The 21,760-nt window shown below is 48.9% G+C and overlaps 1 protein-coding gene across 4 annotated transcripts in view; it reads left to right on the top strand.

Moving 5' to 3' along the window:
- CALN1 (calneuron 1) overlaps positions 1-21,760 on the top strand; it is a 186,706-nt gene that overhangs the window by 91,841 nt on the left and 73,105 nt on the right. For all 4 annotated transcript variants that reach the window (XM_014953358.1, XM_014953359.1, XM_014953360.1 and 1 more), the window contains one exon: positions 12,100-12,243. In XM_014953358.1, coding sequence (XP_014808844.1) covers positions 12,100-12,243 — 144 coding nt within the window. The remainder of the gene's footprint in view (positions 1-12,099; positions 12,244-21,760) is intronic.

Genomic DNA, 21,760 nt, shown 5'->3' with positions numbered 1-21,760 from the left:
GCATCCCTCCTGCCTCCATTCCTCCTGCCTGCACCCCTCCTGCCTGCACCCCTCCTGCCCACTTCCCTCCTGCCCCCATCCCTCCTGCCTGCACCTCTCCTGCCTGCACTGCTCCTGCCTGCATCCCTCCTTCCCGCATCCCTCCTTCCCACATCCCTCCTGCCCGCACCCCTCCTGCCTGCATCCCTCCTGCCTCCATTCCTCCTGCCTGCACCCCTCCTGCCTGCACCCCTCCTGCCCACTTCCCTCCTGCCCCCATCCCTCCTGCCTCTGTCCCTCCTGCCCCTATCCCTCTTCCCTTCATCCCTCCTGCCTCTATCCCTCCTGCCCCCATCCCTCCTGCCTGCACCCCTCCTGCCCACTTCCCTCCTGCCCCCATCCCTCCTGCCTGCACCCCTCCTGCCCACTTCCCTCCTGCCCCCATCCCTCCTGCCTGCACCCCTCCTGCCCACTTCCCTCCTGCCCCCATCCCTCCTGCCTGCACCCCTCCTGCCCACTTCCCTCCTGCCCCCATCCCTCCTGCCTGCACCCCTCCTGCCCACTTCCCTCCTGCCCCCATCCCTCCTGCCTGCACCCCTCCTGCCCACTTCCCTCCTGCCCCCATCCCTCCTGCCTCTGTCCCTCCTGCCCCTATCCCTCTTCCCTTCATCCCTCCTGCCTCTATCCCTCCTGCCCCCATCCCTCCTGCCCTGTTGTTGTTCTTTTCCCTTGTCCTGCAATGAGCTCTTACATCTGTCTGCATTACCAAGAGCTTGCAATCTTAGGTTTTATCTGGTCTTCAAAGCAGTCATCCTTATCTAAAGGCAATTTTGAGTCTGTTTGGGTAACTAAGGGAGTTTCCAGCGTAATTAATAGGTGTCAACAGAGGTGGCGGAGCATTGGTGCTGCAGGGCTCGGGTAATGAGGAGTGAGGTGTACAGCCCTGCTCTTCTGTCAGGCTGTTACTGATTTCTCAGGGATTTGTGGACGTACGAAGACCACCTTGAGGTAAAAGTGCTCAGCGGAGTTTGGAGACTGCAGTGATTGTCAGCCAGAGATGATAAAGAGGTACCCATTTTTACTGTGCAACTGAAAGTGAAAATAAGGAGAACTAGCCCAAAGCAAGGGAAAAATAAGAACTAATTTCCCTGCATTAAGGTTTGGGTTTCTCTGAATAAATAGCAGAAATTGTAAATTCTGGCACTTAGACCAAGATGACATTTCTGGCATTACTGAGTGCTTTCCAGAAAGTTTCGTTTCAAAATTGAGATAGCTCTGCATTTTTCCTCTTTTTGAACCAGGATTCTTGTTTGTAGGACAAAGCTCATATTCCTGAGCCTCAAAACAGCAAAGAGGGAGAGCTGGAGAGAGTGTGTTAAAGTCAGATTTGTTTTGTTGAGCTCCTGTTTGCAAGATGTGCTCTCAGTGAAGCAACTTATGTGTTACAGTCACTGATTTTAAGGAGAAAAACTGTCTTTTTTTCCAGGTTCGAGGAGATTCTGGGACTTGGGAAGAGAAAAGGCACAGGAACAGGCAGCTTTGAACTGAAAAGCATTAAATCATAGGTATAGTGTGGTCCTTCCAAGGGGCAGTCTCTCACCTGGGGTGGAGATACTGGAGAAACAAGTAGTGAGAATAGATCTAAGGACCAGGTGATAAATGTGCTGATTGGAAGGGGAATGGGGGATGCTGAAGGTGCTGCTCTTGTCCCACCTGGAGGAGTCGGTGAAGAGCAATGAGCAATATCCCTCAGGGGCCTTACAGTGTGTGGCTCGTCTCATAAGTCCTGAGCCAGGGGCCGAGAAGCTTCTCTGGTCCATAGTATAAACCATAGTAGGGACATATTAAGTTGGGTTTAAAGTGTCACTGGATAGCCGTGTGGAAGTTAATTAAACGCAGAGGGACTGGGAAAGCAATTGAACTCCAGTAAAATGCGCCACAGGTACTGCCTGTCCTGACTGGAGGGTCATTTTGTGATGGGAAGAAGGATGTCAACTTATCATCTTTGTCAGAACCAACTCTCTGGGTGCTTGAGACGCTCGTAACAAATGGGTCTCTGTGCAGCTCTTTCGAGGACATTATTCTAAATGGCAGGTGCCTACGTTTGAATATTGGGCAGTAAATTTCTGGCAGAGAGTGCTCAAAGTCTAATTAAGCCACCTTTGCAAAGTCTAGGGAAAGAGCTACAAATGATGGGAGAGGTTGTATTTCCTACGCAGTTATTGCCAGGCAAGACTGCAGACTGAAACTCTCATTTTGGTATGAAATGTTATGAAGACTGTTCTAGCAGTAAATCAGTACAGGATGCAAATTATATATATTAAAAAAAAAAGAGAAAAGATGGGCAGTCATTATCTCTTCAACATTACTGTGAGTCGTCCCAAAGCAATCTTGAATCAAATCACTCTCGCTCTCTGAGATGCTCCAGGGCAGGGTCTTAAGCTCATTACCTATTTATGTCCAGCAAACGTTTCACTTCTGATGATGAATTTAGTATTGATGTCAATAAACTAAATCAGCAGCTCCCAGATATTGCAGGTTTATGTCTAGGCAGCTCAAAAAAAAAAAAAAAATGCTGTGAAGTTAAACAATTCTCTGCGTGGCTCAACTGTTCCCAGGAGGATGCGGAGTGTGCAGGAGGTTCTCTGAAGTGGTGTAGTGTCATGGGAGGGAAAATGGTTTGTGCCTGCTGCATGTAAAGGATGAGGGAAGGATAAAGATTGTTTCCTAATAAAAAGAACTGGTGAAAGATGAGATCAAGTTTTCTTTGGAAAACAGAAGTTGTCTATTCTTTCCTTATTCACCTTTTTAGTAGCAGGTTCTTAACTTATAAACAGAAGTTGTAGCATGCATTTACATTTATCTGCTTTCATAGTGGTGATCTTTCATTGTTAGGAGTTGCTTTTCCTTTTCTTTTTCCTTTTTTCCTTTTCTTCTTTTTTCCCTTTTTCTTTTCCCTTTTTCCTTTTCTCCTTTTCTCCTTTCTCCTTTCTCCTTTTCCCTTTTCCTTTTCCTTTTCCTTTTCCTTTTCCTTTTCCTTTTCCTTTTCCTTTTCCTTTTCCTTTTCCTTTTCCTTTTCCTTCTCCTTCTCCTTCTCCTTCTCCTTCTCCTTTTCTCCTTTTCTCCTTTTCTCCTTTCCTCCTTTTTCTCTTTTTCCTTTTCTTTTTCCTTTCTTTCCTTTTCCTTTTCCTTTTCCTTTTTCCCTTTCCTTTTTCTTTTTCCTTTTTTCCTTTTCCATTGAGTAATGAACTTTTACCCTACCTTGAACATCCCAGGTTACAACACTTGCAGAAAGCCTCACAAAAGCCCTGAGTCTGACTGCCCACCTTAGTAGCAGCCCTGTCACAGAGACCAAAGCTGGAGAGGACCATAAGCCCAACCACCACAGGGTCCGGCCAAGGTCAGAAGTGGCTTTCACCATCAGTGTGCAGTGGCTGAGCTGCAGCTGGCTGGAGATAAACAGAGGTGGGCTTCTGGGGTGCTTGCAAGGCATTTTCCAGTGGCTCAATAATCCATGACAGGAGAAGAGCAAAAGAAGCACAAGAGGAGAATGCACAGGTCTTATAGAACTCTCTGAATTTACTTATTTTGGCCCAGGCTGTGTGTTTGGAGGTACGTAGTCCCCTCTTTTCTCTTAGCTGCAGAGTTTCGTGTGTGGAACAAGTCAAAAGAAGGGTGTCTCCTGGTGGTTGCATTGAATACCCCACCCAACGTGCCTGTGGGCACACAGGGTCCCATGGGTCGTGCCAGGAGACCAAAATGCCCCTCTGGAAATGGCAGGAGTCCCTCTAAGGATGGCTCCACATCCACCTTCTGCAGAAGAACAGTTATATACAGTGGCGTCTTGTGTAAAATGCTGAGACCTTTAAGAAGATGCTTTCCATCCAGCGAATAGAAGCATGCAGCAAATACCCATCCAAATGTTGCTATTTATAATGGTTTGTTTGATTGTGGGTGCTCAGAAAAAGACCCACATTATGAGCCGGTTGGTTGAGGGAGTGGAACCACAGAGCCAAGGATGCAGCAACACATCAGGAGGAGAGATCTGAGCAAAGTTCTCAGAGAGGGATTGGTAGATGGTACACCTCAGCACATGATCCCTCGTGTAAGAATTAACATGAAATCACCTTGATTTTATGCTGACTGCTGCAGAGTGCACTGATATACTTGAAGTAAAAATGTCCTTAGCGTGCTGAGGAGTAGGGGCATGGGCTGGAAGAGGTTCCTGCTGCTGGAGATGACTTGGTCACAGAAAGCGAAGCTGCCCAGAAGGGGTGAAGCCCCATAGTGAGATGCTGCAGTCATTACTCACCTCTGAAACTTTCTTCCAATTGTCAGGCTGAATTTCCTCATATCTGTTTGTTCTTAGACCAATATTGCTCTCCACCTGAAATAGCTTCTCTTTGTCCCTGGGATGTCCCCTCCATATGCATCACACATGGAAATCCAAGCACTTCACTGGGCCAAACCCTGCTCTCCTCTCGCCTGGCAGCCCGGCCACTTGCATCTTCTCCAACCTCCTCCTCCCTTCTTTCACTCTGAGTTCATCCCTCACCCCTCAGGACCAGCCTGTACCTTTCTCAGGAAACTTGGTTATTCTGCATCATTTAACAGTGAGGGCCACAGGACAGCATCTCCAACCCCATGCGTCCTTCCACTGGTGGTGGGAGGAGCTGAAGGGGGCCCCTGCTTGTCTCCTGGATGAAATTCCGGCCCTACACAGTAGGGAAATTTATAGGGAGGAGTGAGAGTTGTTATTTTGCCAGATCCTTCTGACAGCTGGCTTTTGGCTTCCCCAAGGCTCCGTGGGGTCACAGGTTGCTGAGCAGCATCACCGCCGAGGGGACGCGGCCACATCTTCTACTGAGCATCCCTGTGCAGCGGCGTTGAAGCTCTGCTGTCCACGCCGGCCTGCCCTCCCAGTAAATATCCTCCAGTATTCCCAGTCCAGCCCCGGCTGCTTGCACTAAAAGCTTCCATTTAAGAGAGTATCTGGTAGCAGCAGATAGCCTTTATGTTGTGCGTTTGTGTGGTAATGGGGTGTTCCCGCAGGTTCCTCGGCAAGTGTTAAATGTGTTTGGGAATGTAACCACAGGAAATGTCGTTTCCACAAATAATTTCTTTTTTTTTTTCCTGGGGAAGGAAAAAAAAAAAAATCTGCCAAATTATGTATGAAAAAGTCCCTCTAAGGAAAAACAAGACGAGGCACTTTGTTTTGAGGCAGACCTTTCTGAGCTGAGATACTTCATCAAGTTGTCTCCTCATTCAGTTTGATTTGCCCATCCAACATAACTGTGTCTGTCTGAGCTGCCTTAGCACTGAGGCCACTGTTAAATTTGGCTGTTTATGCCCCATTTCCCGCTGCATGTTTTTGGTGACAGGACTTGGGGCCTGAGCCTTGGCAAGACGCTGCCGCCGTTCAGGTCGACGTGGCTCCAGGTTGCAGTGAAAGAGTTGGATGTGGGGATGCAGGACTGTTTTGCTGAGATTGAGAATAACCAAGTGAAATATTTTGACACTTTCAACTGGAATATGTTGGGGGGGAGAAGGCATTTCCATTAGATGAAAAATGTAGATACTTTGACGCTTTGTTGCAATTTACAGCAAAAAAAAAGCAAGCGTAAGAATAGCAGATGGAGGGATGGAAATTTCCATTTTTTAAACAGACATAGTAGTTACAAGACTCACTTAACAGTTCACTCAAGGACGTGCTATTTGCAGCTTTTAGATCATTCAGTTTGTACTTTGGTGCCCAAACCTACAATTAAGTGAATGAGATGACTTGCAAGATTTTGGGTGGTGGTATTTCTTCTCTTATCATACTAATGAAAATAACCATATAGGGCTCTGATTGTAATTGTGGTGCACTTAGGGTGTGGTAGTTACAGTGTAATTACAAGATTTATTACGGTGGTATTTATACCCAGTGAAATAACCCGAAACCATCTGCAGCGCCCGAGGGTAGCCAGTGGACACCAGTGGCTCAGGCTGAATTTATTTCCCCAAGAATCGTGATTCATCCTCATTCAGGAAGCAAAACAAGAAATAATGATGGTTGCCTCTAGTTACCAGTCAGAGGGAAAATCAGAGGGAAAATCATCTCTAAAGAAAAGCCTGCTCCTGAAGTTGGAGAAGTGATGAGCCGGGGAAGGGACCCTGGTCCCTGGGGCAGCCGGGGGTGCGGAGGGAGAGGTGCTTTGAAGGAGCAGGTGGGAGAGGACATTGTCTTTGCATCGTTCTGGATGCAGGTGGAGAGAGTTAACGACTTTCTAGGCTGGGCATGGGGTCCGACTCTAACAGTCGTCTTGCTTTGCACCCTTCAGAAAGGTAATAAAAAAATATAATCATCCTTTTCCCTGATTCTTCCCTTCTCTCTTCCCAGAGGAGTGTGGAGATGGCTGTGTGCTCCAGAACAGGGAAGCTGGAAGGTGCAGCTGTTAAATGTGAGGAAAGAGGGGGAATGAATTCAAAGCAAACCCCCCACGCAGTTTTTGAATGCTCAAATAACTCTGAGGAATGAGTGCTGCGCTCTCAGCTCCCGTGGAACATAAATCCTCACCTGGGGAAAAACACCGAGCTGAACTTTCCCCAGAAAGGTGCCTCCAGACCCAGCTCACCAGCCCTGGCCCAGCTGACTCTCAGGCAAGGTCCCTTCTGCTCCTAAACCTCAGCGCATTCGCACAGCGCTCATTCCTTCTTGCTGGACTTTCTGTCCCGGCAACTCTTTCCAGCCCTGTATTATTTGGGAATTTAATTAATGTTGTGTCAGCTCCCTCTTTGAGATCGTTGTGTCCAGTTTTGGGCACCTCAATACAAGAGAGATCTGGAGGTGCTGGAGCGGGTGCAGAGGAGGGCAACGAAACTGGTGAAGGGCCTGGAAGACAAATCATATGAAGAGCGATTGAAGGAGCTGGGGCTGTTTAGTGTGAGGAAGAGGAGGCTGAGGGGAGACCTCATCACTCTCTACAACTACTTGAAAGGACACTGTAGGGAGGTTGGGGCTGGTCTCTTCTCACAGGTAATTAACAATAGAACGAGAGGGAACGGCTTCAAGCTCCAACAGGGGAGGTTTAGATTGAACATTAGGAAGGAATTTTTCACTGAAAGAGTGGTCGGGCATTGGAACAGGCTGCCCAGGGAGGGGGTGGAGTCCCCATCCCTGGCTGTGTTTAAGGGCCGTTTAGATGCAGTGCTGAGGGACATGGTGTAGGGGAGGACTTTGTAGAGTAGGGGAGATGGTTGGACTCGATGATCCCAAGGGTCTCTTCCAACCTCAATGATTCTATGATTCTATGTTACCCGAGATGTTAGTGAGGATGCTGATCCCTGCTCTCCCCTCGTTCCCTTGAACGCCGTTCAGCGCTAAGGATGGTGTAGGGTCCCTCTGACAGTCTCTTTGCAGCAGCATCGCTCGCTGCTGATGTTTGAATTAATTCTGGGAGCGAGACGGTGTGGTGCTGTGACAGTCACTGGCTGCCGGGTGAGCACTTCTGTGCTGAAGTCACCTTGTAGAGAGGAGCAGTATTGCTGCTGCCAGGGGCTGGGGACACCGGGGCAGGGAGAAGAGCGCTCAGGTCCTGGCCTGGGCTTCTTGAGATGAAGTGACATTTCCTGACCAGTAAAATGGGCTACTTTCTGTTCTCCAAATCTTTCTATACTTTCTCTTCTTTTTTTCCCTTTTATACTCTGATATAGTTTTGTGTCACCTTCCTATATCTGAGACCGAAAAGAAGATACTATCTAGTGGGAAGGGGAATAAATATTAATCTTTGCTAATGCCCCAAGTGAGTTGTAATCTTAATGTAAGTGCGTGGTTCAGTGTGGAGGGCTGCTGCTGGCCAGGCTGGGCAAGGGGCAAGGGAGCTGCTGGGGCAGCATCACTTTGACACCCGCTTCCCCTGTTATCTTCAGGCATTGGAATGGGCTGCCCAGGGAGGTGGTTGAGGCACCATCCCTGGAGGTATTCAAAAGAGGGGTTGATGTAGTGCTGGGAGGTATGGTTTAGTGATGATGCTCCTTGTTTGTTGTGTGGGTGTCTATTTTTGTCAGTTGATGGTTGGACAAGATGATCTTTAAGGTCCCTTCCAACCTAGAAAATTCTGTAATTCTGTAATTCTGTAAAACTCTGCTTTTAAAAACAAAACAGGGCTCTGCTTTTCTTGATGAGGGTGAAGCATCCTGATGCAGAGCAGCTTCCAGCCAAAATGGAAGACGTCTCAAAGTTTCTCCTAAGCCCTGGCCATGTCTTAGTTGAGAGATTTACTCCACGGACCACATCCGCTCCCAGTGCTGAGCCAAGAGCATCAGTTGCCATGGCGACTTCTTTGGGAAAGTCATATGGGGAAAGTGCTGGTGTATTTTTAGCTTTGGCTAATGAAATTTAACAGGTGGAAATAAAGGTGAGGGCCCGCCAGGGTGTCACACCTTCACGGATCACTGTTTGGGATGGGCTCTTTGGCAGAGCCAGCGGGAAGAGCTGGTGGGGCTGCGTTGGGGGAGGATGCTCAGACCGTGGCTCACAGGCTGGGTGCTGTGCAGGGCAGCACCCCCGAGTACGTCGGAGGGGAGGGAATCACTATAAAGAAAAGCTGATAAGGAGGTGGTGCTACATGTAAAGATAAAGAGGAGGCACCGACTGAGGTCATAGCTGCTTCGTGTACAGTGTGTTCAACCTATAAATAGCTCTTCAAATATACCTCTGCACAAGTGGTATTTATAGACTGATGAGTGAAAAAAAGCTCCGTTTGGGGTCAGGAGTTGATGTGCGAAGGATGTTTCAGGCTTGGTCAAAAGTTCAGGTTTCTGAGAGATGTTGAACAGAGCTGGACCCCAAATGTGTGAGGTTTTCTCCTCTGATCAAGGCTCAAAGGTCGCGGTGATGTTAAATGCGCCTTCTGAAACCAGTGTACCCAGAGAGGATGCTCACTAGACATTGGCATTCAGATATCCCACAGCAGAACTCCTGTACAGACGTAATTTATTCATGTAATTTGGATCAGTCTATGTCACGTGTAAACTTTTCCGAAAGTAGACTCTTATTTTATTTTCTAAAATACTTTCTCAGCTCCCTGCAATATTTTTAGTTCTTTCGTCTTCAGCTGTCAAAAGTTTCTTTTAAAATTAATTGATTTCGATGTAATATTTACTGCACTTTAGCTTTCAGCACAGCACATGAAAATAGATTTCACTACAGCTGGCAGTGTCTAATGGGATTCGTTCCTACTCCAAAGGCTCTTTGCATTATGTACCAATACTTCCAGCCGAGCTTGCTTTGAGCAGCCTCACCATCTTCTCGTATCACCGAGCTCACAGCAGCTTGGGCTGGCAGGGACACAAGGTGAAGCATTTATGTTCAAAGAAACCACGGTTGATGCACACCTGAACCCAAAAGTGTAGATACTACAGATCTGGCCCGATATTAATTGGAATTAATAGGATCTTCCCTTTCTGCGTCAGTGGGCTCTTTGGCTGGATTAAAAATTGATCATATCTCATTAAGATAACCACAGCTGTGGTGCAGGTGAAGCGGTGGGTCGCGGAGGTGCCCTGGCCCTGGCACATCACCAGGGTGTTACACACGGCGGAGAGCGGCACGTGGAAATCGGAGCAGACTTTGCTCACGCACTGGTGTTGTCAGGGGAGGTGGTGAACTTCGATGTGAGGTGATTTAGAAGCAGCCTTTGAATTGCAAAGCTTTAAATAGTCTGTTAGCAGAGAGGTCACTGAAGCTGTTTCCTGGTGGGTTATGATGCTCCTGGCTGTTTCCCGGGAGGAGCAAGGACCATCCGGTACCTTCCCCGTGGCCGCGCTGCAGAGCCCGGTGCCTCCCTGTCCCCTGGGAGCAGAGGGACCCGACGTGCCAGGAGTCCATGGCAAGACCAAGAATATTTTCTCATCTGAGGCTTAATGCCTGAACTACCCAGGGCTGGACAAACTTTTTCCATCCAGTCTATTTCCTGATAGAGAACAGAGCATTTTTTAATTGTTTGGGGTTATTTCCCCCCAAAACTGAGTTTTCCCTCCCGCATCTCCAATAAAATGCTTTCATGTGAAGATTAAACTCCTCTGAACAAAGTTGCAGTGGTCCCCAGCATGCTGGTTTTTCATATATGCTCATTCCCAAAAGAGATGTGATAAAGCATCCTGAGTTTTCCTCTCGCAGCGTGGGGCAAAGTGCGTTTAACTAAAAAGACACCAGCGCCCCTTTCTCTCCCCACCTCCAACCAAACCCTTTCAAGTGAACAGGCTCCCAGCTGAATGAAATATTCCAATTTCATAGAATCACAGAGTGGTTTGGGTTAGAAGAGACCTTAAAGACCATCCAGTGCCACCCCCTGCCCTGGGCAGGGACACCTCCCACCAGACCAGGTTGCTCCAAGCCCCCTCCAACCTGGCCTTGAACCCCTCCAGGGATGGGGCAGCCACAGCTTCTCTGGGCAACCTGGGCCAGGCTCTCACCACCCTCACAGCAAAGAAGTTCTTCCTGAGATCTCATCTCTATCTTCCCTCTTTCAGTGTCAAACCCTTCCCCCTTGTCCTATGGCTCCCCTCCCTGATCCAGAGTCCCTCCCCATCTCTCCTGGAGCCCCTTGAGGGACTGGAAGGGGCTCTAAGGTCTCCCCGGAGCCTTCTCTTCTCCAGGCTGAACCCCCCAACTATCTCAGCCCTCCCTCACAGCAGAGGGGCTCCAGCCCTCCCAGCATCTCCATGGCCTCCTCTGGCTCCGCTCCAGCAGGTCCATGTCCTTCCTGTGCTGAGGATTCCAGAGCTGGACACAGTGCTCCAGGTGGAGTTTCACCAGAGCAGAGTAGAGGGACAGAATTACCTCCCTCGACCAGCTGGCCACGCTTCTTTTGGTGCAGTCCAGGATGCTGTTTGGTGATTTCTCTGTTTGGCGTTTGGAACAGTCACATCTGGGGAGTTTGGTGGTGGGGCTTCAGGTTGAGAGGTCTGTGAGGAGCAGGGAAGGTGCCGAGCTGTCAAGGTGGTGGATGCCAGGGGTCCCTCGGTGTGCTGCACGAGCAGAGGGTGGCTAGTAAAGGCGGGAGGGGATGTGCCAGGTTTAAAAAGCAAAACAAAGTCAGACGTCAAGACGCTGAGCCAGGCTGAGGAAGAATGATGGAAATGATTCCTTTGATGCCATCAGCAGTTTTATTGATCTGAGGCTGTAAAACAGTTATAAATTAGAGAAAAGCCGTGGAGAGGAGGGAGAGATGGACATTGCCCAGGTATGGTTTAAAAGATGTACATCTGCATTTACTGGAGGAGAACATGCACATCCAGGCTTTGGCTGCAGAGCTCCAGACCCGCAGGGGGGACAGTGGGCACCCAGCTGTTCCTGTTCAGGTAGTTTTGTTGGAGATAGTCCAATCTTGCTCTGCCTGCGTGACATCATAAAATAAATCTACCTTGTGGATTTGCTGAGGGGCTTGGAGAAGGGTGGCTGGAGAAGGCTCTGGGGTGGGGGTTTGCTGTGCAGCCGTATGAAGGGGTTTTTTACTGTGGATCAAGATGGGTCACCCACAGCAGTCCAGGGCAGACGCTGCAGAAGGAAACGGAGATCGATGTGTAATGAATAAATAATTCTGCACAGAATTTCTAGCACAGAATATAGGCAGCGTGAGCATGGAAGCTGTTGTATCTATCTGCATACAGAGATATCCACACAGGAGTGTGCACACACACACACACATATGTGTGCAGACATATCCTGACCACACTGCCTTGAAATGCTCAAATGTGCATCATTAACATCAGAAAAGGCAAACATGCTGCTTTTGTGCCCCATGTTCAGATGCACTGACCATGCTTTGTCCACCTGACACTCTGTTTGCAGCAGCACTACTTGCTGCTGATGTTTGAATTGATTCTGGGAGTGAGATGGTGCTGTGACAGTCACTGGCTGTCGGGTGAGGACTTTGTGTCACCTTGTGACCTTTGTGAAGTCACCTTGTAGAGAGGAGCAGTATCGCCGTTGCCAGGGGCTGGGGACACTGAGGCAGGGAGAAGAGCGCTCAGGTCCTAGCCTGGTCTCCTTGAGAAAAAGTGACATTTCATGAGGATCAGTCCACAGGAGTCCTCCACCATAGTAACTCTTCTCTTCTTCCTTCTCCTTTACAGAAATCCGAGAAGCTTTCCGGGTGCTGGACAGGGATGGGAATGGCTTTATATCCAAGCAGGAGCTGGGCATGGCAATGCGTTCCTTGGGATACATGCCCAGTGAGGTGGAGCTGGCGATTATCATGCAACGCCTTGACATGGATGGTAAGTCCTTGCTGTTGATCCTTCTCTGTTACTGGTGGAGGGGGCTTTCCCAGTGCGTTGAAGCCCATGTTGCAGCCCAAAATGGCAACGGAGCTGGTGAGGAGTCTGGAGCACAAGTCTTGTGAGGAGCAACTGAGGGAGCTGGGGGTGTTCAGCCTGAAGAAAAATAGAGGAGAGACCTTCTCACTCTCTCCAACTCCCTGAAAGGAGGGTGTAGCCAGGGGGGGTCAGTCTCTTCTCCCAAGTCACAGGCGATGGGAGAAGAGGAAACGACCTCAGGTTGCACCAGGGGACGTTTAGGATGGATATTAGGTAAAAATTTTACACTGAAAGGGTTTTTAAGCCTTGGAAGAGGCTTCCCAGGGTAGTGGTGGAGTAACCATTCCTGGAGGTATTTAAAAGCTGGGCAGACGTGGTGCTGAGGGACATGGGTTAGTGGTGGTTTTTTTCAGTGTTGGGTTGATGGTTGGACTCGGTCCCTTCCAACCTTGACAATTCTATGCTTCTGTGATTCTGTGTTTTTGGCTCAAATAATTTGTGGTCACCAAGGAAAGTCTGGAGAGGATGCTGTGAAATTTTGCCTTTCACCACAGCAAGGAGAAGACAGATGAATGTGAGCCATCAACTCACTTAGATAAACCTGCCTCACAGGCGACCCATAAGGGATGTCTCTTATTTGCCGAGCTGACACAGCTGGGTGAAGACAGACCAGCTCTTGCAAGCTTTCTCTGCAAAGTTGCAAATGTTTTTTTTGCAAGGCTATTTTACCTTTCTCTTTGCATTCCTGGGCAGCATCTGGAGATGACCTGAGCGCCCAATCAAGCAGAGCCACCCGGTCCTGTGCCCTCACCGCTCCTTGCCAGTAAAAGATGCTGTGGGTGGGAGCTGTGCTGCGTCACATGAAGTGTTGATGGTTTTTGAAGGAGAAGTTTAGAAGGGTGGAATAATTTTGAGCAAAGTCCTGCTGTGAGAGCTCGTCAAACGATTACTAAGAGGTAATAAAAGAAACAGAACCCACCATTAAAGGGAAGAGAGAAATGCAGCATCAGAATGCTGGAGCCAGGGGGGACTTTTTAACTGCTGCAAAGCTACAATCAGAGCTGATCACAAGGAGCAGGCTGTCTTTAAAATGTCCTTGGTCAGAGCACGAAGGGAGACTTCCCCGATGCCTGAAATGTGCAGGGGAGCTGGGATGTGAATCCAACCTTCTCCCTCCCTTCTACAGGCAGGGGTGGAAACACTGTGCAAAGTTAGATGAAATTTTGCCAAACCAGAGCACTGGACTCAGCCCTGGTGTGAAGGGGGATCCTTGGGGGATGTGACGCCAGAATCCCTGGGGAGACTGCTGAGAACAGAGCCCCTGGGAGATGGTGGCAGCCGGAATGAAGCTCTCCTGCCTCCCTGGGGACATCTGAGTCGAGTGCCCCCATGAGCTGCACAGGACAACTGTATTCATCAGGGTAGGGGAAGAGGCTGTCAGCCTGCTCGAGGGTGCTCAGCATCTCCCCTAGAGCAGGGAGACAACATAATGCAAAACCTGGCGGAAAGAGAAGATAAGTTGTTGAAATGATCTCATTCCTGAAATAAAAGGAAAAAAAAAATCCATCGATTTAAAAAGCACTTTCTCCAAAATTTATTGTTTGCACCTTGTTATGGCCTTTCCTAGCAGACCAGGTGATTTCTCTTTAGGTTTTGCAAAGGCCAGACTCAGTATGGTGCCAATTCATGGGGTCTTTTACCGAAACTCTGTGCTTTTTTGGAAAAAGAGTGCTGTGGACTTGGCTTGCAGTTCTGATTCATCTCCAGTTATTCCCTGAGTCTCGGTCTCACAGACTTGAGACTTTGGCACTCTTTCGTACACACTCCTAGTGCGCAGGGACCTGTAACCGGAGAGGTAGAGTTAAAATGTAGAGTAATGGGCTGCAGATGGAAGGTGTTAAATTCCTGTTTGAGACCTTTCAGAAAGCTCCGTGTGTTTTCTGCAGAGATGGGAGGCGATTCTCCATCTCTTCCAGCTCAACGGTTCCAACAGCTTCAAAGATACAGTCAGTTGTGCTGGGTGTTTTTATTGCTCTCGTGTCTCAGCTGCCTCTTGTTGCAGTGTTTTGAGCAGAGGGTTTGGGGGCTGGACACGAGTCTGTGCTATGTGAAGGTCAAATGGGCCATACATTAAAAAAAGGACAGGGTAATGGGAAATTCCTTAGGCACTGAGCAAAGAGGGGAATGTTATGTGAAAGATTTACCTTGCCTGCAAATTGAATTAATGCTATATGGCTTGAATTAACGTTATATGGCTTATGGCTACTTTTCCTCCGATGGATTGTTTTCATTTTTCTCTGGGATTTAACTTGAAATATGTAGCGAGAATCAGCAATAGCTTCCTCTCCCGCTGTGCGTGAGCGTCATTTGGTAGCAGAGCTTGAACCCAGCGAGCTCCTGGGGATGTTGGTCGTGCCCTCTGCTCCCAGGGACAGCCTCACCCTCCTTCCCATATGTCCTGTGGAGGGTTCCCAAATACTCCCAAGGCTTTGGCCCAGCATCAGGTGGGTGAGAAGCTCGACTGGACGACCAGTCAAGTTCAAGGAGGAGTTCCCCGCCGTGGTCAGGACAGCCAGGAGGGAGGCAGTGATTCTCCCCTGTGTCCCCAGGCACCTGACATGACTTACGATGTGAGGGCAGGTAGCGTAGCCAGACGTCCGTTTCTCCACGCAGGGCTGCTGCCAGTGTCTGCTAATAATGAGGTAATACAATTGGCAGTGGTTTATATTTAATCTGAACCAGCCTGAGCAGACCTAGTGCAAACATACGGTTTTCATCAGGAATTACCTTGGGAGTGCATTCGCATTGCAGGATGGCAGCGCGACTGTATCTGCCGGGGCTTATTTAACTGATGGGCTTCACATAATGAGCAAGCAGAGACGGTCTGAATTTGGTTTTCATGGCAAACCCTGCTTTCTGTAGGGATACAGGGGGAGGAGCAGCCCTGTCTAGGTCAGGCTGAGGAGCCCTTCGAGCTGTGGGAGCAGGATGGCTCGGCTGGACAAAATGTGTTTTAAGAGGAGCATATGCAATATATGCTGGAGTGGTTGTGTAGCTGAGCCTAAACTGATATGACAAGAGCATTTCACACCTGTATGTCACCTTCTGCCACAAAGGATCTCACCAAGCTCCGTAAATGACACAGGGATCAACTCCAGAGATACCCAAAGACAGTTGCTGCTGGGGCTGTGGTGTGCAGCTCTTCAGCAACACACAGTGAGCCTCCAAACCAGAGCAGAAGTGAAGGTGTATTTCATAATTCATTGCATTCGAAGGCAAAAATGTGGTTAGTTAGAAAGTGCTGCATGAACTTAAGTGAAAGTGGCAATTGCACAGCTTGGATTTTGCCCAGGAACACTTCACACATGTCATATTGCTTTTAATGCCTCCATGGTTCTTGAGTGCTACCATCAGCCTTCCTCCACAGGTGAGATGCCAGCAGCCCTGGCATCGATGGGTGGAAGTGAGTGCAATGGGTGTGTTTGCCCCCAGATAATGTCATGGGGTGATATTAAGAGCTTCCAAATGTCCTCCAAGTCTCAGAGCGGCAGGAGGGAACTCATGCCTTTCCTCGTCACAAGGATGCAGTTTGTCCCATGCCATGAAGCTGATGGCACACAGAGAGGCTTGGGTTACTTACCTGCTGGGCTTCAGTGCCAGGGCATAGCAAAGCTGTCACAGGGCTGGGGAAGAGGGAGAAAAGTTTAACCAAGAAATGGTAAGATGGGACTCCAGGATGGATTGGGGCTCATAAACAGAACAAGATATATTTTCCTGTGCACGGGCAAGTGCAAACTCAGAGCAAATCCTGTATTAAGAAGCATGAAAACCAGCTTCCCATCCCCAGAGATGGCTGTCAAATATTCCCAAGAGTCTGACGGCACAGTTGCACACCGACTTGGCCTTTTTCACCCCAACAGCTGAGATGACTTTGGGCCACTGGAGCAAGAGATGTTTCATTCCCATGCCGTGACAGGGGTCAATGATGGAAGCTGGTGGTGGCATGTGTGAAGCCCTCAGCCTTGGCCATGCCTTGTCCTGAGGACACGCCACAGCCTGGCAAAGGACCATGCTCCCAGCTACATGTGCCCTCTTAGCACAGCTTTGCTGAATGCAGGTATTATCAGTGAATATCTAGTTTTTGCCAGTACTCTTTGGAGGAAGGCAAGCACCAGGGGGTGGAGTATCCACTGTATTTCCTACAAATGCCTTCTCCTCCTTTTCTTCCAAGTCCCTTTGGTGTTTTGCAAGGCGTGCTTTACCCAGGTGAAGTGGAACGCAGCTGCCACGGGGGGAAATATTATAGTTGGCATAAAAAACTGAATTAGGGAGAAAAATGAGAATATACTTGGAATATTTCAAGGTCTCAAGAGAAATCTCATAAATCATCAGAAACACCCTTTTATGAACTATGGCAAGATGCTATGGCATTACTGTAACGAGGGTGATGAAAGTAGAGAATAGAAGAGAAGGCAAAGGGGTTTTCCATGCAAAAATGCCTCTTTCAGGGAAGGGAGGTGAGGAATGGTGGCTCCGTCACTCAGAGCATGAGATTCACATTAGGCCAAAGCTTTGCTTACATCTTGGTGGAAGTGGTGCATGACTGTGTGCCAGGAGAAGGTTGTTGAGTATAGCTGGGCATCTATCCAGTGTGCCATCCCTTATAGGGACATATTGTTTGCTTTTGGTCTGGAAATAGAGGTCAGATTTTACCTTTAGTTTATACCCTTGATTTGCTTTATCCTTCGACATAATTAGGTATTGCATGAACGTAAACATTGCAGACTCTGAGAGGTGCATACATTTCTGTCTGCAATCTGGAGAATGACCTGAAATGTTCTGCCAGTATATGGAAAGTAAAATATTTTATGTATTTATGTGCTGGAAAAGAAATTATTTGTAAATCCTTCCAATTGGCAGTAATGCTAATAAAAATGCAGAGAAATGGCACATTAAATGTGTTGCCTTATCTGGGATGCCTACTCTTTAAGCAGACTTTCGCAATAAAATAGATGAATGTGTGACTTAAGTGTCAAACTGTTTCGTTACAACATAAGACACTTTTATCTGAGGAATAAAATAAGCACTCAGTGTACTAATTAGAGGAGCAGCTGGTTTTCAGTACCCTGGAAAAATAACTTCAGGCTAACACAAGAAGGGAAAAAAAAAAAGCCCGCAGTGTGTCAAATTGTTTATTATAGTACAAATAGGAAATACCTTGATCAAGCAAAAGACGAGCTGGTTTCATCAGTGCACGAGTGAGCTACCTGTTACCTTTTATCACATTATGCAATGCGTCAGCAGTAGTAGAGAAAATACAGCTATGACATCCTTATGAACATTAAAAAAGAGGGGCAAGAAATGCCAATTTAAAATTCTGCATATTCCCAAGCTGCTTTCCAATGGCTCTCTGTGGAGCAGAACATTGAAGAGGGGGGGTAAAAAAACCAGCAAGCTATTCACAGTGACCCTAGCAAAATCGATTTTGAAGATATGCAGCTCTCCCAGGTGGCACTTCGGAGGTCCCTCTGGCTTTGGGCAGCCCCATGGTTGTGATGGGGTTCTGCAGATTTATTGGCTTTTTGTGCTCTGATGCAGAAGTTGTGCTGCTCAGGTGCTGCCCCGTGCAGTGAGGCTTACAGACACTTCTGTATGATCCCCTTTGGAGAGGGAATAAATGACAGTGACATAGCTGCGTGGCATCAAGGGATGGTGCCAGCACACTGTCTCCCTACAAGCCAGTGCTCCAAAATGCTGCACTCCTGTTGGGTCAGGGCTCGTGCACAGGCGTTGCTTTGGTTTGCTGGCACCTGCTTCCCCGTGTGAGGGAAGGGACATCACACTTGGGTGCTCCAGTGGCTGGAGTGTGTGTCCTGTGTCACAGGGATCGGAGTGACCAAAGGACCTGGGCTGGGAGATCTGGAGGGAGAATAAATCTCTATTCTAAAAGTTAAGTGCTGAGTTCCTTCTTCTTCGACATTGCATGGCCAAATGTATCCTTCTGTCCAGAAGACCAGCTTGTGCTGCCCTGTGTGGGACAACAGTGACATGCACAAGCTGAGACCCTTTTATCTCTTTCTTCTCTCTCTCCCTCTCTTCTTCTTTTCTTTGGTACTTTTTCCCCCTGCTTTACTGCCACGGATAATTCCTCGTGTTTCAACATTTCATCATGAAACGCTGTAAGACAGCCCAGGCTGCTGGAGGTAGACCAGAAACAGTTTCCGTGTTTAAAATGCAGAGTTAATAGGAAAAGCGTGGACAGGTTGTTGCAGACTTTGGGTTTCTCCTCTGTACTCAAAGTCCTCTGATTTTCGTATGTGAGAAAGGATCTAGCAACATTTCAGCGTGGTTGTCCTTTAAAGTGTGTTGCTGAGCTGAGAAACTTGGTTGGCGAGATGGATTTGATGAGACTTGTCTTTATTTATAGAGGCCACTTTCTTCGTGTCTGCTCTGATTTGTAAAATGGAGATTATCATATTATGTGTTCTCGCTGCTGAGAATGAAGAGTAATTATTGGTACTGGTGAAGCTAGTCAGATTTGCAGCTCAGTACCGGGAAGAGGTTCATAAGTGATATTAAATTATGTCTTCGATGGGTGGCTGAGTGCAGCCACGTTGAATAGACAGGACAAGAGGAAACATTGAATTGCAATTTCCTCCCAGAAACCTGTCCACCCTGTGCTGCAGTGGGGCAGAGTCCTCTGCACAACACAGTGTACCATCTGTGGTCTGTCTCACGCAGCCATGCCCCGTGATTTCAAAGAGTCATAGAATAGTTTGGGTTGGAAGGGACCTTAAACATCATCTATTTCCACCCCCCTGCCCTGGGCAGAGACACGTCCCACTAGAATTTGTTTGCCTCTTTGTTTAAGTTTATTTGTTCCTTGAAACGCAGTATTCCTGGTGTTATGCTTTTGGTTTCACAGAATGCATATGCCACAGGGAGCACACGTTCCTGTGTTTTAATGAGCTTAGGACTTGCTGGTCATCCCGAAGTTGTGCCGAGCTGTCTGATAGCTGCCGCCACGCACACAGAGCCCTCCTGCTATTCCCGGGGCCTGGGGAGCAAAAATAATTAAAGTCCTGGCTAGTGGGGATGTGATTTTTGCTCCTCTTGATCCATTTGACAAGGGGATCAACTGGTTACAACTTGCACAATGAGAGAACTCTGCCAAGACCTGCAAAATGAGCCCTCTTGGTTTATACATGCCAGGGGCGAGGGTCTTGGGGGACGTGGGGTGGAGGGAACATGGACAGAGGGGACAACAGGGTGGAGGGGACAGCAGGATGGAGGGGATGCAGTGTGGAGGAGACGTGGGGCAGAGGGGACATGGGGTGGAGGGGACAGCAGGGTGGAGGGGACATGAGGTGGAGGGAACATGGGGTGAGGGGACATGGGGTGGAGGGGACATGGACAGAGGGGACAGCAGGGCAGAGAGGACATAGGATGGAGGGGACATAGGATGGAGGGGACGCAGGGCAGAGGGGACATGGGGTGGAGGGGACAGCAGGGTGGAGGGGACATGAGGTGGAGGGAACATGGGGTGAGGGGACATGGGGTGGAGGGGACATGGACAGAGGGGACAGCAGGGCAGAGAGGACATAGGATGGAGGGGACATAGGATGGAGGGGACGCAGGGCAGAGGGGACATGGGGTGGAGGGGACATGGGGTGGAGGGGACATATGGATTGAGGGGACACAGGGTGGAGGAGATGTGGGGTGGAGGGGACAGCAGGGCAGAGAGGAGACAGGGTGGAGGGGATATAGGGTAGAGGGGACACAGGGCAGAGGAGACAGGGGTGGCTTGGGTGCCGTGCTGGTGGCACACCAACGCTTGGCAGGCTCTGCAGTGCTTTTTCCTGCAGGATGGTGGCTCACAGGGATGGTAACTGGGGCGTCCTGTGGCTTCCCAGGGCTGGCGCGAAGCTGGCACCGCTGCTTGGCAGGTGTCTGATGGATACGGGTTTTTTTTACTGCAGTCACTGTTTTTGTTGGAGTTTTCTTCTTGCCAAGTGCTGACAGCATCCTGCTTGTTTTAGTGCTGGTGGTGGAGCATGGGACACGTCTCACCTGGCGCCGCGGAGGCAGAGGCCCCAGTCCTCTTCAATCACTGTCTCCTGGACAGGCTCCCCTTGGGCAAACTTGGGGAGTTAATAGATTATTTTTTTTTTTAATGGGGAAGCAAACAAGTCCTCTGCAGCCGTTTCCTCTTCCTTGCAAGACGAGCCAACGGACTGTCAAAATGAGTAACTCTCAAGGTCCTTTTCTCAGTGTCATGATGGATGCACCTCCGGCTCTGTCTTTCTGGGCTCCATTTGAGCCTTCCAGGCCCCATGGAAATTTCCTCCTCCAGGAACATGTGTCTGTACAATTTGCTAATCTTTTATGTGTAGTTGTCATTGAACCAGAGCAGCCAGCTCCTCACAGCCACTCCTAAAACCGCAGGACTTGGAGGTGCCCTTAAGGGACAGAGTAGGCTCCAGCAGAGATGTTTCACCCCTTCCTTCGAGCTGAAGGCTCAAAATGCAGTCTTTAAAGCTGCGGGATGTGTGGCAGAGCTGGGGAATGGTAAAAGAGTGGTTAATGGATATATCCCCACGGTTCCCAAGGAGCAAGAGAGATGAGAAATCATATTTTTCACATGTATACCTCGTATGACACTGGAATTTTTCCATGTATGACACTGTATTTTTTACGTGTATGCCTATGTATCACACCAGTCCAGGTTGCCCAGAGAAGCTGTGGCTGCCCCATCCCTGGAGGGGTTCAAGGGCAGGTTGGAGGGGTCTTGGAGCAACCTGGTGTGGTGGGAGGTGTCCCTGCCCAAGGCAGGGGGTGGCTCTGGGGGGGCTTTGAGGTCCTGTCCAACCCAAACCACTCTATGATTCTATTCCATGTTAAGGAATATCAGAGCCCCTCTGCAGGTGGCTCTGGGACAGAACCTCTGACAGAAATGCAAACAGGACTCTTTGGACTTAGGAGATGCTCATTGTCACCTTTCTCCATCCTGGGGACTGGTTGCACGTCCTGTGCCTGTGGATCACAGTGTAGGCAGGTGGGGGGGGAGGGTGTCGGGCACCCAGCTCTGCTGGAAGCTCCCTTGGTGACAATGTTTGGGATGGTGACACTCTGCGCCTCGGTTTCCCCACCACAAAATGTCTGCATTGGCACAGTAGTGGAGCTTTTTCTGCACTTTTCAGGCACTTTCATGGATGTCTATAATTGAAACTGTTTTCAAAGTCGAAAGTTTGATGAAAGACTTTCCCCGGTTCTGGTTGAAGTTATGGATCGAGGCTGTAATTAGGCAGAAAGTGTCTGGGTCGTGCTGGGGAAAGGGCCAGACTGGCAATCAGGCTGTTCTCCTCTGACCTTAAAATCTCTAAAACCCAAATGCTCGTCTGGGAAATATCCTGTGGCTGGAGCTTCTCTGTGCACATCCTCTGCATCGTTTCAAGGCACAGCAGCAGCAGCAGCCTTC

This window comes from Calidris pugnax, unplaced genomic scaffold, assembly GCF_001431845.1.
Source record: "Calidris pugnax isolate Ruff unplaced genomic scaffold, ASM143184v1 scaffold133, whole genome shotgun sequence".
Classification (NCBI taxonomy): domain Eukaryota; kingdom Metazoa; phylum Chordata; class Aves; order Charadriiformes; family Scolopacidae; genus Calidris; species Calidris pugnax.
This window is presented reverse-complemented; position numbering and strand designations above follow the sequence as displayed.